The sequence below is a fragment of the Glycine soja genome, chromosome 16, assembly GCF_004193775.1.
Source record: "Glycine soja cultivar W05 chromosome 16, ASM419377v2, whole genome shotgun sequence".
Taxonomy (NCBI): domain Eukaryota; kingdom Viridiplantae; phylum Streptophyta; class Magnoliopsida; order Fabales; family Fabaceae; genus Glycine; species Glycine soja.
The window spans coordinates 9,417,617-9,436,019 of NC_041017.1; the positions used below are offsets into that span (position 1 = coordinate 9,417,617).

Consider the following 18,403-nt stretch of genomic DNA (forward strand, 5'->3'; position numbering starts at 1 on the left):
AATCTACATGATATTTATTTTTTCTTTAAATATTTAATATAATAATATACTCAATATTATATAAAAAGTATGTTATTATTATATTAATTGAATGATAAAAAATTAATTTTATTGTATATTGATAACTATTATGTCACTACATATTAAAATATATATCTACTAACATATATTTTTACTAATCAAAACATAATAGTCAAATACATTAAAAAGTTATAATAATATAAATTTTATAAATCATAAACTTAATACCCTGTAGGAAGCAAGATAATTAATTAGTTGTTAGTATTTGTAAGATATTTAATGATTTTGATAATTTAGTACTAAAAAATTTATACTCCTATTATAAATTTGAATCATCATATTACATAAAAGTGTTTTTAATAACTTATTTTAGATGAAAGTGTTTTTAAGAGTTATTATCACATTGCACTGAGTCGTGTTTCATTTTCTAATTTTATATATTGATTGTTCGTCTTTTTTAATCTATCTTTTTCAAATTTATTTCTAAACTAAATTTTGAAATTATATTTATATTGCAATATAATAATTGACAATATTTTAAAAAAATGTATTGAAAATTCTAAGAAAATAAAATGTTATGAGTGAAATATATAGTTATTTTTAATAATACGTGTAAAAAATGGTAAGAAAATATTTGCATAAATATAATTTGAAACAAGTATGCATTGTATGCTATAATTCATGCTTTTAGTCATTCAAATTCAAATATTAATCATGTAAAATTGTACAAGTTAAACCAGAACATTTGTTACTAATTTGAATGTAAAACTAAGAAAAATAATAACAACAATAAAGTGAAATAGTTATTTTTAATAATATGTTTCAAAAACTTATAAGAAAGTATTTTCGTAAAAATAATGTGAAACAAATATGCTAAATTCATCTAGCCATTTAAATATTAATCACGTGAAAAATGTATAAGTTAATTCATGACACTAGTTACTAATTTGAATGTGAAATAGTTATTTTCAATCACATGTTTCAAAAACTTAAAAAAATTATAAAAACAATTTGAAAGAATAATGATATAATTCATCTTATTTAACAATTTAAATATGACTTAATATCGAGTTTGGTTTTTTTAGTTTATTTAAAGTATTCAATTAAGTCCTTAATTTTTTGAATATGTAATTGAATCCTTTATTTTTTTAAATTTTATTCAATTACATCCTTTCCTTACAATTAAGAAGAATGTTGTTAGATTGTATATTTCAGAGGTTTTTATTCATGAATATTGGTGATTTTTAATTGTCACTAAAATTTATTATTATTTTTAAATTAAGAAAATAACCGTTGTCTCCTCTCCATCCCTACATAAACCTAATCCTCTCATTTAAAAAAAAAAAAAAAAAGTTGCTCATCCCTTCTTCAACACTGTGGACAGCGGCACAACCGCAAGAGCCACGGTGGATTGACTGCTTGAGGGGGAATAAAATGCTTAATATTTTCTGATAAGAATTTTAATGTTGTTATTGAGAATAATAATATTTAATTAGATAAGATTTGATAGAAAAATATATAATATAAAATAAGCTGTATTTGGAAATTCAATCACGTGATTAAAAGCCATGTGCTCAACCAGCTGAGCTAAGACGGATTTAATATGAAAATTCAATTATTCCTGATTAATTTGTCTTTATGCTCAATCATATCTAAATTCTTAGTTCTTGCCAAAACCCTGAAGGAAGAAGAACCCAAAACTTTGGGCAACAAGAGGCACAAAATTTTATTATTATGAAGTGAGAAACTCCTCAGAGATGTTTGTTGCATCCCTTGCTTGCTCTTGCACTTATCCCTCCCTTTTGTTGCGATCTTTGTGTCCCACATTTACTTCGTGGTCTTATCAGCTCAAGCAACTCAACAGAAAGAAGAATCGCATTTTGGCATCCATCAATGGTAACAGTGCCTACGATGTGGGCGGAGGATATCCGGAATTGGAGCAGAATCAGAATGGAAAGTTGCATTCAGACATGTCTTCTCAACGCGAAGCCCTCCTTAAAGGAGGGGACCAAGTCATCTCTGTTTTGGAGGAAATGATTACCCTTGTAAGTTACTTGTTACTTGTTATTGTTACTAGGAGAGAATTCTGATGTGTATTTTGTATAGCTGGCGTTATTGTTTTTTGAGAAATTGAAACAAAAGATTGTCTGTAACAAAAAGAGTAGAAAAAATGAGCTCCCATTATTAAATCCCGTGTAACCCACTCTCTTAGATGATATTAGAGCCCATCGGGCTGCTATCCACCACCCGTAGATGTCTAGTCCTGTCAAACTTGCTCTAGATGTCCAGTACTCCGCGTGAGGAGTGTGTGTTGGAGGTCGTGCATTGTCTAGAAATATGGCCTAATAAGTTTATATAAGCGGTGGATAACTATCATCTTATAATTCGGTTTTGTAGGATTGAGTTAGACCCATAACCCACTTTCTAAGAGTAACACAAATCTCTTCTATGTTATGGTTTATTTTTTCATTGACCCAATAGTGTCCATACACTTTTTTGATTTGAAGGTACTTTTAATAGATTTCTCCTTTTCTTTTGTTACATTTTCTTTTTGCTTTTTCTCTCAAGTGGCTCATAAGTATCTTTTCTTTCAGGGGCTTCTAATGTTAATGTATGATATAAGTTTCTAGTGGTTATGTTTATTTCCCAGTGGAGGGAAAGAAGGAGGCTATGCATGCCAGCCATGTAGATTTTCTTGCTGAAGATAACTGATTATATATATGTGTGTGTTAGTTTTTACACAATTATGTGCAGCATGCAGTTTTTCTTTTTTCTGAAAATATTTATTGTTCTTGGATCTTTGCATGACACGTAGTGAATCCTAGTGTGTGATGTTGTAACGATTGCATATTAAGTTTATTTGTATAAATTTGTATCCAGTTGGAAGACATGAATATGGACGAGGAATCTGAGAAAGTGGCAGTGGAGTTGGCTGCGCAAGGAGTTATTGGAAAGAGAGTTGATGAGATGGAGTCTGATTTCATGATGGCCCTTGACTACATGATCCAGCTTGCCGAGAATGACCAGGATGATAAGGTATGATTATAACTTGTTTAGTTTAAGTTAGAAATCTACATGTTCTGTTCCATCGAGAAAGTTTTTGTTTGCAATTATATTTTTGTGACAAATCTACATTTGGATCCTTTATTGGAAACATATTAATGTTTTCATGCTTTGTTTTTTTAAAGAAACTGTCAACCAATTAGGTTTCACCTTAGGTATGACTTTTAGTGAAAAACCTTTACACTGTTAGTACATTCTAATTAAATTCTTTTCTTAATGTGAGTCTTATTGACTGCAGTTATTATGCTACATATTAGAACTCATATAAGCGCACAAATATTTGTCCTTGCTGTTAGAACATATCAATGGGCTACTTTTTGTCCTTCAACCACTCCCTGCCCGTAAAATTTTACTTGATTGTTGTTTAGTAAGTAGTATCCTTTAATTGATGATTGCTATTCCATAATTTTCTATGCTGGTGAGCAATGAAACTGATGAAGTTGTGATTGGGAGTTAACTGCTTATGTATTTCCAATTATTGGATTCAGCGCAAGTCACTGTTGGAAGTTATCAAAGAGACAGTATTATCACATCTAACCAAAAAATGTCCACCCCAGGTAAGGAACTTCTTTGAGCTACTTCTTAATCATTTTTCTGACTGAAGGACAGCTCCAGATTTTATCTTTTACATCAATGTGGAATTTTTCCCTTCATCTTTTAGGTTCAAGTAATTGGTCTTCTATGTAGAACTCCAAAAAAGGAAAGCCGACATGAATTGTTGCGCCGAGTTGCAGCTGGTGGCGGTGTATTTAAAGGCGAAAATGAGTTGAAGATTCATATCCCATCGGCAAATCTAAATGACATAGCTAACCAAGCGGATGATTTGTTGGAGGTATTTATAAAAACTTCAAGCATTATATAAATTTCCAGGTCTTTCTTGAAGTCTTTTAAACTTCAAACACTCATACTCGGTGACTATTTGATTGTTTTTATATTAATGATGAGAGCAAAGTGCTGTTAAATCCTTGAGATTGTCCTAAATTGCATTTTCCTCTTTTCCTACTTGTCATGATTTGATTCTCAAAATGCTCTTTACCATCTTATTGTTGTGTATTTCCATTTTGCACCTGCAAATTGTTTGAGTCAAACTACATATTTATTAGTTGTTTTCTGATATCATATCATTGTGTCATGTACCTTACAACTTGATCTTTGACGAACAATGCAGATTCCTTTACATATATAGAGAGTAGTTGACACTTGACATTGTTCAAGTTCTAGATGTTCAATTTTTGGGCTATAATGATATATATACTTGGATTTATTTCTTATTCCATCCATTTCTGTTCTTTATTAAATTATGCCCATGTCTTTCAAGATAAGCTTCTTTAATTCTTATTGCTACTGTCTGGTTAAATGTTTGGTGCTGGGCCATATCTTTGCAGGCAATGGAAACTCGTCCTGTTATCCCAGATCGAAAACTACTTGCAAGGCTTGTTTTGATCAGAGAAGAAGCTCGTGATATGATGGGAGGGGGAATTATGGACGAAAGAAACCATCGTGGATTCTATACTCTTCCTCAGCCTGAGGTATGTTGATCTGTAGTTTCCATCTTGTGATCTTAACATGGTTACCTAACAGTATTTCATTTTCATCTGATTTTACCCTTTGTTGCTAAAAGGGCTTGGAAATCAAAACTACATAGATATTGTCTTTCATTGTCAGAAATACTGTCTTGGCATCTTTATAACCGTTGGCAGTGCAGGTGGACTTCTTAGCCAAATTGGTAGCTCTAAAACCTGGGAAAAACGTGCTTGATATGATAAGAAATGTAATGCAAGGAAAAGATGAAGGTGCAGACAAATCTGGCAATGACAATGAGGATGACACTACAAATGGGGAGCCAGCTGAATTTCTTGGAAGGGTGGGTTGATTGCATGCTTGTGTGCTATTTAACTTTGGAATGTGTTATGCATGCATGCATGCGAATTATAGTCACTGACTTAATCGAATTGAAAGCTTATTTAACTTGTCTGTGATGATATGCAGCCACTAGTAACGGGAGAGAAGACACTTCCAGTGCGCCCTGGCATGTTTCTTGAGACTGTCTCCAAGGTAGTGCTACATTTTGCTTTTTGTGTTGAATGGTTTGCTTTGAAGCCAAGTGGACCAAAAATCCCTTTAAGCTATAAAATATTTAGTCCACTTGAAAATTTCACCATTGGGAAACCTGCACTTTTTTACTGTGATATTTTCTCCCATATTCAGTTTTTGTTGAACACTCTGATTGTCACATTAGATTGCAATGTTCTTTTTTTGTCTATGCATTTCAAATTAATGTTTTTCAATTCTTGTCTTACCAGGTCTTGTCTGGTTTATATGCTGGAACAGATTCTGGCATCACTGCACAACATTTGGAGTGGGTATATTCTCTTTCTCTCTATAGATTCATAAATGTTTCTATTTCCAAGATCAATGTCCTGTGGTGCCTGTACTATAAGGAGAAATTATTGTATGATTTAGGATCACCACATGTTCATGGTCCCGGCCAATTTCCATGTGACACGTAATTAAGTTTTGTTAACTCTTTATCATTGAAAAACTCAACTACGTCAGGTGGAGATTGACCGGGATCATGGATGTGGTATTTCCAAACCGTATAATAATTTCTCGTACTATAGCTCTCTGGAAAGATAAGTGTCATCCCTTTTTCTTCAGAATTTTCATTTAATCTTTGTATTTTCTTTTGGAATTTAATTAGCCAACCTTTAGTTAAACTTGTTTAACCTAAGGAGGATAATTTGGTGCTGGATTGAGATCAGCTTCTTAGAGCACTTAGGGCTATTGCCAGTTGTTTGTTTCTGTATTTGACTTAACTATTTTAAAAGTAACTCGTTTTCCATATGACTGTTAATTGCAATTACAATTGAAGTCTATGGTAAACAACACCTTGCAGAAAATGTTATTTATGAAGATGGGGGACTTTTTTAACTACAGAATGCAGAATAATAATCCTCTGAAATTCGGTAACAGAAAGAAACTAGTTAGGCTTTATCAACCTCTAGTTTTCTGTCGGTTTTTCAAGTCATAGTAGTGGAGGGTATATATGTTTCAATATTGTGTCTGGTGTTTCTTCCTTATTTTTAAACTGTTTTGCATGAGTACCTCATATACCTAAGGGAAAATGCAGTTTTACTGATTAAATTATCTTTTAAAGTAATGAGCCATATGAACACCTTCATGATTGTTTCTCTTGTTCTTTACTCTTGCTTTCAGGTTCATCGGAAGACACTTCAAGTGCTTCAGGAGATAGCATATGGCTAGTTCTCTCTCCTTTTTTCTTATGGTGAGGTTAAGCACAATGGCCATTTTGTATCCACTGTTTTAGCCTTATGTGCTGCGAAAAGACTTGATAGTGTGTTTATAGGGATAACATAACAGATAGTATAAAACTTTAGAACGTTTGCTAAGTGAATAATATAAATTTGTGGCAGTGAATTATATATATAAGATCAAGAGTGGCAGACATCAGAATTTCTGGACTATGCTTTGGGCTGTTTGGTTTCTGCCAGCACTTAACCATCATTTGAGGTATTTGTCATGGTTCTGCTGATTTTCAAAGTTAATTTGCATATTAGGTGTTCTCTCCCCTTTGAAAGGGTTTAGTGTAAGTTATCGGCTAAAGATACACTTAGTGTAATTTTTTATTTTAAAAAGGAAAACTAGTGGCAAAGCTTTATTGGAGAATTTAATATAGTTGTATATTCAAGACTTGAACTTAAGATTATTGGTTATACTTAAATGACATCAGTTGATCTACACGATGGGTGGTTCCTACATTAGTGTAAGTTTTGAATTTCAATTAAAAATAATAATAAAGAAAAAGAAACATAAAATTGAATCTGTCCTTTGTATTTGATAGACTTTGCACATATTAATTGTACATGGAAATGTTAAGAAAAATATAACGGTGTATCATGTTTACTAAATATAATCGTTAATTACATGAAATATGTATGGATATACATATTTCATGCTCAATACCTATCCTTCCGTTAGCTTGCGTCGGATCCATTAAGGCGATCAAATTTCCTCTATCTAGTCCACAAGCAGATTACAAATACAAGTCTTTCCTTTGAAACTTGAGAAAAATAGACAACGTTTATTCATTGGTAATGACATTTCTTTGCTTTGTGCCAAAGACTAGGTATGACCAATATGTTGTTAGTACTAGTGAAATTAAGCTTGGATCTTTTAAATAAGGTTTAAGGTTAGAGCTTTGTAGATGAAAAAATATAATTTGAAAGAGAGACTTTACTGAAAGGATCATTTCTTGACGAATATTATTATCCGTGAAGCTAATGAATATTTTGCACTTATAATGATAATAACCTAAATTTCCATCATGTTTGGATGACACAACCCTATACAATAGTTTCCCTGTTTTGGTCACCTCATCCCCATTTTGACAAATCAAATTAAATTGGTGCGTTGGAATTATATATTGATTTTTTAGGTACGTGGTCTCACAATTGTTTGTTAATATTAGTTATCTGCCTATACTTTTATTAAATTTTTGTTATTGTAATTACAGTGATTTAACATTAATAATTTTCCATTATATTTCAATAACAATTAAATAGGATTATTTGAATTATTTTTATCACTAAAGATTTTATATAATTAATTTTTAGAAGTTTAATTCTGAAATTTATAAGCAAATCATGAGTTTATTTTGGTATAATGCATATAATTTTTTTTAATATATCAATTATCATCATAAAATATACTTAAAATACTTATTTGATAAAAATTATGCTATAAATTTAATCAATTATTGAAATAATTGTTCGTGGATATAATTGATTTATTAAATTATATAATTGTATTATATGCCTAATAAATATATTTCTTTGAATATATTAATATATATTTAATCTACATGTATATGTATACATATATTTATTTATTAAAAATTTAGCCATTGAAAATAATTAGTTAAACATTTAAATTAATTAAAATTAAAATTTTACTAAAACTGAAAATTTATAATTTATCGAAAAGAATAAATCTAACTCAATAAATATATTATTTCATTAATAGGTTGGAAACCCCGATATATAATTTTATTCTCACCAAATGTGATAAAGCTTTTTTTTTTTTCCTTACTCCTTAGGCATAGCAAAGACAATAATTACTAAGGATAAAAATTTATTAGAAACAGTTTCAGTAAAAAAAAATATTAGAAAGAGGCACTAAAGGAGAAAAAATTTGTGCAATTGGAAGAATTTAAATGCTAGTGTGTGATGATACTGATGAATGTCAACATTAAGTGGCATGCAATACTGATTCATAAAAATGTACTAAACTAACCTAAATCTATTAGAAACATGACACAATAATTCATACAACAATTTATATAACATTTTTTTTGTCTATCTCTCTTCATCATTATGACATGTAATAATTTATGTGTAGGAGAAAGATAAACAAAAATATATTGTACAAATAACATTTTTCAATCTATTATCTTTGTAAATATATTTAACTACATCTATAGGTAAAGGTGAATGTGTCATATTGGATTCAGTCTGAAGGAATTTTGAACTTAAACGGATATAAAAAGTTGAATTGGAATAAATTTATTCAATATGTGATCAAGTTGTGTCAACTATCAAGACATTAGATATTTAAAAGTATAAAATGAAAAAAAAAACATATAAAAATGAAACAAATAAGATATTTCATCTCAAGTTAAACCTAGAAATAAATTAAATTAAATTAAAGATTAAGGGTCATTAAGCATCAAATACTATTTAACGTATTCAAATCGGAAACATCTTATTTGATTGCTTTGGGTTCATGAACTTTCAAATTATCAACCCAACCCAATTTTGATTTTCTAAAACATCTTATTTGATTGCTTTGGGTTCATGAACTTTCAAATTATCAACCCAACCCAATTTTGATTTTCTAAACTTAAGTGGACCCAATTGATCCAATCCATGATCCCTCCTAGGTCATTGTTTCCCGCACCTCCCATTATTTCAAAAAATAGGCAAACAGACAAATATGCCCCTCACCATTTTAACTTAACGTGGGCTTCTTCTTTCTTTTCTTTTGTGACACGCAACACCTCCTCTTCCCCCCTCCTCGCTGTTCTACACACCCACACCTCTATTGGCTTCCTGCATCTCTTGTTTTGTTTGTTTGCGAGTAGAAGGAGTCTGAGATCACCCACTTCGACCATTTTTCAAGAGGTAAGTTTTATCACGTTGTCCTTTTCCCTTTTCTTTCTATTTTCTATAATATCTCTAGATAGCTTGATCCGGATTGTGTTTTGTTGTTTTCAGATCAAGTTATTTGTAATTGGACTCGCAACCTTTACTTTTCCCCTTGTTTTTATATTTTCTGTAACATTTCCAAATAGCTTGATCTATGTTGTGTTTGGTTGTATTGTTCGCATCCTGGTACTACTTGTTTTTGTGGATGTGAAATCTAACAGGCAAGTGCATCGGGTCGTCAAGTAAATAATTAAAACGGTGTGAACCAAGTATTAAACTCAGGAAACTTGTTTCATCTGGTAAAGTTCTGTTCAAGAAGCAGGCATTTGCAAACAGAAATAGTGGTTGTGAATTAAAGTAAAAGTATGCTCTATTCTAATTACAAGGCAATAAACATAAGCAAGTAAGTGTGAAAATAGATATCTAAAGGCGTTGGGTCCTCTTACTGAGTAAATTGATGCAATTAAAGATGTTTCTCTAATCAAAGATGTTCTTGTGTTCTATGTTGAAGGCTCAAATACTAAACACCGATGTCTCGTGAGTTTAGCCTAATTCTAATTAAACTTCGTTCTCAGATGTCTCTTGTTGAACTTAGCTTAATTGAACAACTTTATGATCACAACATAATAAAAACTAAATTACCTCACTCCGTGTCCAGACATACGGTAACCTAATCCTTCTCTATCAAGTTCTAAGGAGACAATACATTTTTCAATGCTAGAGCTCCTAACAGTACACACAAATGGGTGATCAAACCATAAGCATGCAATAATAAAGCATTGATAGAAACAATGAACGCGTAAAACAACCTTAATTAGATAGGGAAAAAATTTACATCAATTACTCAGCAAGAATCCCCAACTGAGGGTTTAGCCTTCCATAGTAATGAAGTTCCTTTTACAACTAAGAAGAGGAATTAAGAGAAATTGTTTGCTTACAAAGGAGTGGGGATGTCTCCTCCGCCTCTAGGAACCTCACAATTGCTCAAAAACTCACAAATCTCCCTAAAAGCTCAAAACTTGGCTCCTTTACTCTATTCTGCGCTTCTGTGTTCGCACTCTTCAAGCTCTCTTTCAATTATGTTATTCCAGACATTAAAAAGGGCTTTTTGATCTTGATGTCATGCTTAGTGCGAGTAAGTGAACTTTGGCTCAGCGCCAATCTCGCGCTAAGCCTGGAAGGTGACAAATGAATCGCTGAGCGAGCTGATAACGCGCTGAGCGCATGCTTGCATGGAAGATTGCCTTTCAAATTCCTCTTACTCGCTAAGCGCGTTGATGCCTCACTTAGCGGATGATACTCGCTAAGCACATTGAACTCGCTTAGCGAGACACCAACTTCAGCACTTCTTCAAAATTTCTCCTTTTTACCTGAAATTGAAGTAAACTTTACATTAAATTCATATGGAAGGCTTCTATTGAGCACAAATAAAAACTAAATAAGAAATATTTACAATCCTACCAAAAAGAACCATAAATTGGGAGAAATATATACATTTTTAAAACTTTTCTATACAAAAGTTAGTCGTTAAAGACGACTAACATGTATCTGGATCAAGCTATCTGTAATTGGACAAGGCAATCCGAGAATGTATTCCAGATTACATGATCCATAATATACCAAATGTTACGGATCATGCAATCCAAAAATACATTTCTGGATAGCTTCCATAACATTTTCGGATAGCTTGATCCAGATTGTGTTTGGTTGTATCTGGATCAAACTATTTGTAATTGGACAAGGCGATCCAGAAATGTATTATGGGTTGCATGATCCATAATGTACCAAATGTTACAGATCATGCAATTCGAATTACATTTATGGATTGCCTTGTCCAATTACGAAACAAATGATCTGGATTGACCTGCATTACTCTGGATCATTTATTCCATAATTTTATATAGCAAATTGAAATGCAAATGGATATTGAGGAAATTGTTATTTTTATAAAATATTTAGCAACCTATATTTATAATTTTTCTTGATATTTAGAAAATTATATGTCTTATGATAGGCTAATTGATATGTAGGATATTGTAATTGTTAGGATAGGTTAATTATGTTGACTTTCACTCTGATTACAAATGCTAGAATGTCTCAGACTATCTTCACAATATTTAGACTATCTTTAAAATATGTTGACTCTAACTTTGATTATTGTACATTCATCTTATTGTTTATACAAATATGCCACGTACAACAGGTGGTGATTGCAGCAGACCTACTGCATGTGTACGTAGGCGTGAAAAGACGTGTAGTTGTAAATGAGGAGCAAGAGATTTACGAAGGTCCCAAAAATGTTGCACTTGAAGATGTTGTGTTTGGTGGTGGACCTAAGGACAAATCAGGTCTTACAGAATATGTTGATCATGTGGGTTGTGAACAGTGGGATGACTTGGTATACTAATAATAACAATCTAATATTTAATTTTTTGTTAATTGATTCGTATTTCATAATGGCATACTGAAATATAAATTTTTGTAGAATCGTGGAGAGTTAAAGCTGGTAGCATATGGAAGGAAGTTGAGTGGTTTGCCTAACCCCCCTACCCCCCCTCCCCCAAATAAGGAGATCATGAGAGTGATGCATGATTCAGGGTTACTTCCATTGACAGAATGTAGTTATGAAATTGGTGACAAAAGACTTTTATCTGATTTTGCTGAGAGGTGGCATCGTGAGACCAACACCTTTCATTTGCCCATATGAGAGATGAAAATCACACTTGATGATGTGTCATCATTGCTGCATATTCCTATTGTTGATGGTTTTTATAGTTACCCGCACACGTCTAAAGACGTGGGTGGCTATTGCATTGTTGATGGAGCTTTTGGTAGTGGACAAGGAGGACACATTTTTGGAGACTAAACAATGTAGAGGAGGTCATGCTCGCCTATCTTGGTTGCGAGGCTTTTATGTAGATAGGTGTATGGACGGGTAGTGGGACAGAGGTTGCTAGAGCTTACTTGTTGCACTTAGTGGCATGTTCCATTTTTGCAGACAAGAGTTGGATATAAGCCCATGTGTCATTCTTACATTGTTTTCGTCACCTTAATCAGTGCCGGGGATATGCATGGGGTGCAATTGCACTTGCATATTTGTATGAACAATTGGGTGATGTGGGTTTTGCAAATACAAAACAACTTGGTAGTTATACAACTCTATTGCAGGTAATTATCACTACTTTGGCAACCTTAAATATAGGAAATTTAATACTTGATAATTTGTGTCGTTACTTCTTATTATTGTTGAAACAAGCATGAATCTACGAGCATTTCCCTACTATTGGGTAGAGGGAGGTGAATGGAAAATACACAGAGGGATTACCACAAGCCAGTTGTTGGACAATTGGTAGAAGATTATTATCGTTAGGTGATTACCGGTCAACATTGGACGAGTTGACCATAGATAGAGTGCATTGGATGTCATATAAGGAACACTACAATGTTCGTCCTTTTGAGATGTTATCACTATTTTTTGAATATATTAGGCTGGGGTTAGACATGCATCTACATTTGTTTGAGAGAATCTTGCGCCAATTTGGCTATACTCAAACTATTCCTCAACACCTATCTGTGTTTACAACGGTACAAACAGGATATTGACGAGAGATGATTGAATTTTGCATATGGTCATTTTGAAAAACTGGGAGGTGCAGTAAGCAAAAGCCTCACTCATCAATAGAGTGAGAACTCCAACCCTCGATTTTATTTTGAAAAATGTTACTTGTACAATATGTACAACAAAAGAGAAAGAGAAAAGGACAAAAATATAAAATGCAATTAATGATATAATGATGTGACGAAGAATGATCAAGAGAAAAGGTAGTGCCGTATAAATTGTTCACATATTGCATGAATAACAAAACTCTTATATTATCACTTAGAAACAGCAAGAATGAAATTAGTAGAAAAAAATTATGCATAACTAATTTTTAGTAGTTTAAGGTGTTGTGATAGCCTAAACCATAAAAAGTAAATAATCACCGCCGCACCACCACTACCACAAGAGGACTGTGACTATGCACATTTCATCAATTAAGCCAACAAAGAGGTATGCAAAAGAAGAAAATATCTACAGATTAAATGCGTTCATTAGATACAACATCCCATCAGTTCATGTTACTTCAAATTTTCTATACCCTTCTCATAAGTCACAGTCAAAACTTTGGGGACAGAGAGCGACAGGGAAAGGTCAGTGTATTAATACATTACCATATTTCAGTTCAGAACCCAACCTAAAACATCAATTTTCCTAGCTGTAAACCCTTCCTTAACAATATGCCAGAATTAACTGCAACTAGTCATATTGGCAAAGCATATATAGCATTGGGCTAGTGGGAATGAAAACTATCCTATCTCTTTCCTCAATGGCAGGAAAATTTAGTTTATTCTCCTCTCAATGCCGTCCTGTTTGGCTGAAATATTGACCAGTATTTAGCGGTTGGTTCCAATGGTCTGAATCATGAGTCAGGCACAGATCCTCCACGCATGGGTGCAAATGCTGCAAGTAAATAGTAATAGAAGATAACTGAACCTTTTATCTATTAAAGAGAAAAATACTAATAAAATTGAACAAAATTGCTAACTACCACAGAAGAGAGTTTGCTTGAGATTTTCATGCATCACGTGGTCATTTCTCGAAATATTTAAAATAAGTGGTTCGGAAGAATATTTTGCTTGATACCAATTGCTGGATTTAAAATTTTGAAGACTAAGGATCTGCAACATTTAAAGGGTCGATATAGGTTGCAAACATACTGGCATTACTGCTATGCACAAACATAACAAAAATCTCTATTAGATATTGTGCTATTGACTTAAATTGCTCTTCCAGTACAAAATTTGAAGAAAATGATATGATTGTTTCCAGAAAATGAAATTCATAGCAAACTATTTTTGGCCTAAAAATGTTATTGAAATTTTGAAATTAGAATACCACAAAAGACAGATTTAAGCAAATTCACTGATTTCTCTCAAATTGACCAGCTTCTCTAAGAATGATAGGCTAAAGAGAAAAAAAATACATAAGAACCATTAGCCAAAGGCCTAAAAGCTCAATTTACTGGCTGGTGAAAAGGAGCCAAGCTGTTTGAGTTACTTCTGTCTTCTGCTAGATTCAACTTAGAATTGGCTCTAACTTGATTTGTGGTTCATTAGCGAAACATCTCATTAAACTCAACCCACTAACTTGATTACACACATGCAGAGTATACTCAGATCACAGGCTTGCTAGTCTCTCTGCAAGCTCCACATTAAATAATCAGGAAAAAATGGCTCTGCACCTTAATGAGACCAAAAAGTACCAGTGCTATTATAAAATGTATGGGCTGTTTTCAAGAATTTCACAGTTGTTCATCCAGAAAAGTTGTAGACTGGGATTACTAGGATTCATGATGGTGTATGAGTAACTAACCTTTCTCTCTCATTCTTCTCTCTCTGTCATACTCAAATTTATCCCGAAGAAGGCTAACTTTCTCCCAGTTATCAGATTGCCTGTTTCTCCCAAAATTTTGGTCCTGCATTACAATCCAATCATCAGAGCGATAGTATCACATAGAAAATTATGGTAACCAATATTCCAATCTTAATGATTACAACTATCTCATTCAAATAGATCTAAATGGGACCAAGAGTTGGGGTCAACCAGTAACAATATGAAAATCAAATGATGCAAAAGATAAACGACTGTGCTATAAAATCTTGGGGGAGGGATTTAGTCTCAGTTGACACAAGTAGGCCTGAGTATCATTCCTTACAAACTGGATATACTTGCCAAAATAGGAAAATTTTATCCTGAATATATCATCCCTTCCCATTCTAGATGCAATGAAATAAGACCCATCAACTCCCATGTGGGGCTTCTTAAGTTGAAATTCCAATTTCCAACATTTAAAGCATAATTATTGACAAAACTTTGATGTGTGCAAAAGAAAAAAAAATTATGCAATACAAAATGGCAAGAAGCAATTTATTTCTGATGGCACTTTATTCTGCATAGCCCACTAATGAAACAATATCCTTAGAACCAAATATATAAATTTCATGACATATAAAAACAAGACCAAAAGAAAACTGATATACTAGTCATTCTATACTATATTTAAATCAGTCAATGGTACCTTACTATGCTCCATCTGAGACTGAGGCCTTCTACTCCTGAAATGCCATAGTAGAAAACACCAAGATTAGACACCACCCCTTTGAACCCCATCATTTAATGACATACGAACTTTGAACCATTAATCTGATTGACCAAGGAACACTGTAATATTGTTAAATTGAAGTTTCAATGTAAAGGTGGTTTGTTACCCAACTAACAAATAACAAGCAGCACAAATTTTTTGAACAGAAAATTCAACACCATAGTAATATATAGCTAACGAAAAAAAGACTTAAACAAAATCGTCAAAAGATATTTGTTTGAATAATTCTTCAGTAAGACAACCACTTCAGTCATCAAACTCATGCAGATGAATGCAAAATTAAGTAATAACATTTTTTCAAGACAAAAGCTACAAGCCTTAGCAGGAAAGGAAAAAAAAAATGAAGGAAAACCTGTAAGGGGAGAAATCTCCATCATCATCTTCAGCAGACTCATAGTTTGCATGATCCTGAGCAAGCTTTTTAGAGTAACCCTCATCCCAATAAAGCCTCTCCCAGTTTTCTCTAAGTTCATTATACAGCTCCATATACTTTTTGCACCAAGGATCATGCTCCTTTTAGTACAACACAAGCATTTTAGAATTTAGACAAAAATTATGATTTTGAATTTCACATTTTTGATACATAAAATCACAAAATAGCAACATCACTTCTGCAACTATCAAGTCAAGAATGTATCAGCATTATAATATCCATGACATTTATCATTCACATTGAACAACATAATAACCATGTAGTTATGTATTTTGAAAATCTGAAATGAAGAACACATAATACAATGGCACAGAATGATTTGTCTTAGGTTTAAATATGTTGATGGTCTCTGAAAATAGCACGACTTTTTTTTAATGCTTAGAAATTTTTTTATTAATTTTTAGTCACTACATTTGAAACATTATGTGATATTAGTTATTCATGACACAAGTTTTTAATCCTTAACGAGACTCTAAAGGCCCGTTTGATTCCTTTCTCACTTTCTGATTTTAAGAATTATTGTCTAAGATAATTCCGCATTACTCGACAATCAATTTGTCATCCAAAATCTATCAAGTTTTGAAAATCATTTAAAAACAAAAAAAACAAAAACAGCTAGTTATTTTCTTATCTTCTTTCGGTTTTCATCTAGCATTTAGCTGCACTTCGAAAACTAAAAATAGTTTTTGACAATTGAAATTAAAATATTACACCCTAAAATCACATCATTCTCATAAGTGTCAAGGTTTTTGGAGTCTCCTCGACCACAATTGTGGCCACATTTGCCGCATTTGTCCACAATTGTGGCCAAATTGCGACTTCCGCCGTGACTATAATTTATAACCTTGAATGTAACGACTAAAAATCAACAGAAATTTTAAACATTAAACAAAAAATTGTTGTATTTCTTCTATTTGGAGAATCAATCCATAACAAAAACACTCTGCCTATGCCCTATGCAGCACAGTTCTTTTCAAAAGTACTATTATTTCAAACAAAATAAAATAATAAATAACTAACAGAAAATAAAAAAAGGAAAAAAAATGAAAGCACTGACGGATTCCTTAAGAACGAGGCGCGTTCGGCGCATGAACTGATCTCTGAGTTGCTTGCGGCGCTTGTTGGGAATGTTCTCTCGGGGAATCACGAAGCGCTCACGTGGAGGCACGTGATCGCCGATCTCGTGCAGTTCGCCGTCCACCGCCCACCACTCCGACCGCTCCTCCGCCCTCTTCAGCGCCACCGGCGGCGACTTCGGCCGCGTCCGGGCGCACCGGAGCTGCCCGAGAAGAAACGGCGTTGTCAGGGGCTGAACATGAAGCCGTTTCACGAGAAAGAGCATCAAGAAAAAAAAAAAGAAGTAAATGTGTATCAGTGGACTTTCTTCTTCAAGTGTTACTTCATTCAGGTTCAGGTTCAGTTCCATGCAGAAGTATGCAACTGGGTTCTGCTGCTTGCTTATTATTTTTAATATTTGACTTAATACCTAATTTGATGTCTTAATTTATTTAAAATTAAAATGTTGAATTAGATCTTTAGTTTTTCAATTTTATTCTTTTATTTTGAAAATTGCTTCAATTTGGATTCTTTCCATCCAATAAAATTGACGTAGTTAGGTTCTATTTTTAGGGTAATTATCAATTTCGACTAGTGGGATTTTTAGTCATCATTCTATTTTTATTATTAAATTAAAGTTAAAAATATAATAAAATAAATATAATTTAAAACACAATGACGGTTAAAAGTGCCACCTTAATTTTTTATTATTAAAAGATAAAGCCTCCAACCCTAAATCTGAAGAACAATCCCAAATCAATCCTAAAATTTAACCAACGCCCACATTTCCCTAACTTTTCTTTTATGATGAGGGAAATAGAAAACAACACAGCAAAAGAAAACTAAGGACGCAGGGTTGCCAGACCCCATAGCATCCCCTAAACATATCTACAACAAAGGATGAGGACAAGCGATCATGGAGTCAGACTCGCAAATCAGAAATTGAATATCATTGTTCCAAGCAATGTTCAAACCATGGTAAATTGCAAAAAGTTCTGCATGAAGATTTCCAGAGAACTCAATTTGTCACTGATCAAAATTATCACTAATGACACCACCAAAGAACTCCCATTGGTGTTAATCCTTACTTTATTCTTTCTGATCGTCTCATTCATTCTACATAGCGTTCTTTTGTTACTAAACATTCCAATATTTTGAAGATGATTATGAATAAAATTGGAACATAACAAAACAATTAATGGTAAAAATTTAAACCAACTACATCAAATCTAGAGCCATCAAAACTTTTAATAAGTCTAACGAAGGACACATCATCCAAAGTCGAAGAACACATAATCAGATACACACCTAATGAAGCAACACCGAAATTAGAACAAATACAAATCAACTATTAAGTCTTCTTTTTATTGTCTTCTCTGCCTGTGATTGATAAAAAAGGGCCA

General features: G+C 32.8%; 3 protein-coding genes across 3 annotated transcripts; 2 read left to right on the forward strand and 1 right to left on the reverse strand.

Moving 5' to 3' along the window:
• Window positions 1–1,778: 1,778 nt before the first annotated feature.
• LOC114389050 (protein PEP-RELATED DEVELOPMENT ARRESTED 1, chloroplastic-like) lies at window positions 1,779–6,843 on the forward strand. Its single transcript, XM_028349642.1, has 10 exons — window positions 1,779–2,066; window positions 2,902–3,057; window positions 3,573–3,641; window positions 3,746–3,916; window positions 4,470–4,613; window positions 4,790–4,948; window positions 5,074–5,139; window positions 5,388–5,447; window positions 6,301–6,370; window positions 6,519–6,843. Exons 1-9 carry the CDS (start codon window positions 1,779–1,781, stop codon window positions 6,346–6,348), a joined length of 1,161 nt encoding a protein of 386 aa, XP_028205443.1. The 3' UTR covers window positions 6,349–6,370; window positions 6,519–6,843.
• A 4,007-nt stretch (window positions 6,844–10,850) lies between these two features.
• Window positions 10,851–12,015, forward strand: LOC114389753. Its single transcript, XM_028350495.1, has 3 exons — window positions 10,851–10,898; window positions 11,512–11,706; window positions 11,794–12,015. The coding sequence occupies exons 1-3, from the start codon at window positions 10,851–10,853 to the stop codon at window positions 12,013–12,015; spliced, it is 465 nt and encodes a 154-aa protein (XP_028206296.1).
• A 1,385-nt stretch (window positions 12,016–13,400) lies between these two features.
• LOC114389647 lies at window positions 13,401–17,427 on the reverse strand. Its single transcript, XM_028350365.1, has 5 exons — window positions 17,002–17,427; window positions 15,864–16,024; window positions 15,428–15,464; window positions 14,722–14,824; window positions 13,401–13,809 (listed from the first exon to the last, which is right to left on the reverse strand). The coding sequence occupies exons 1-5, from the start codon at window positions 17,368–17,370 to the stop codon at window positions 13,769–13,771; spliced, it is 711 nt and encodes a 236-aa protein (XP_028206166.1). The 5' UTR covers window positions 17,371–17,427; the 3' UTR covers window positions 13,401–13,768.
• Window positions 17,428–18,403: the final 976 nt, after the last annotated feature.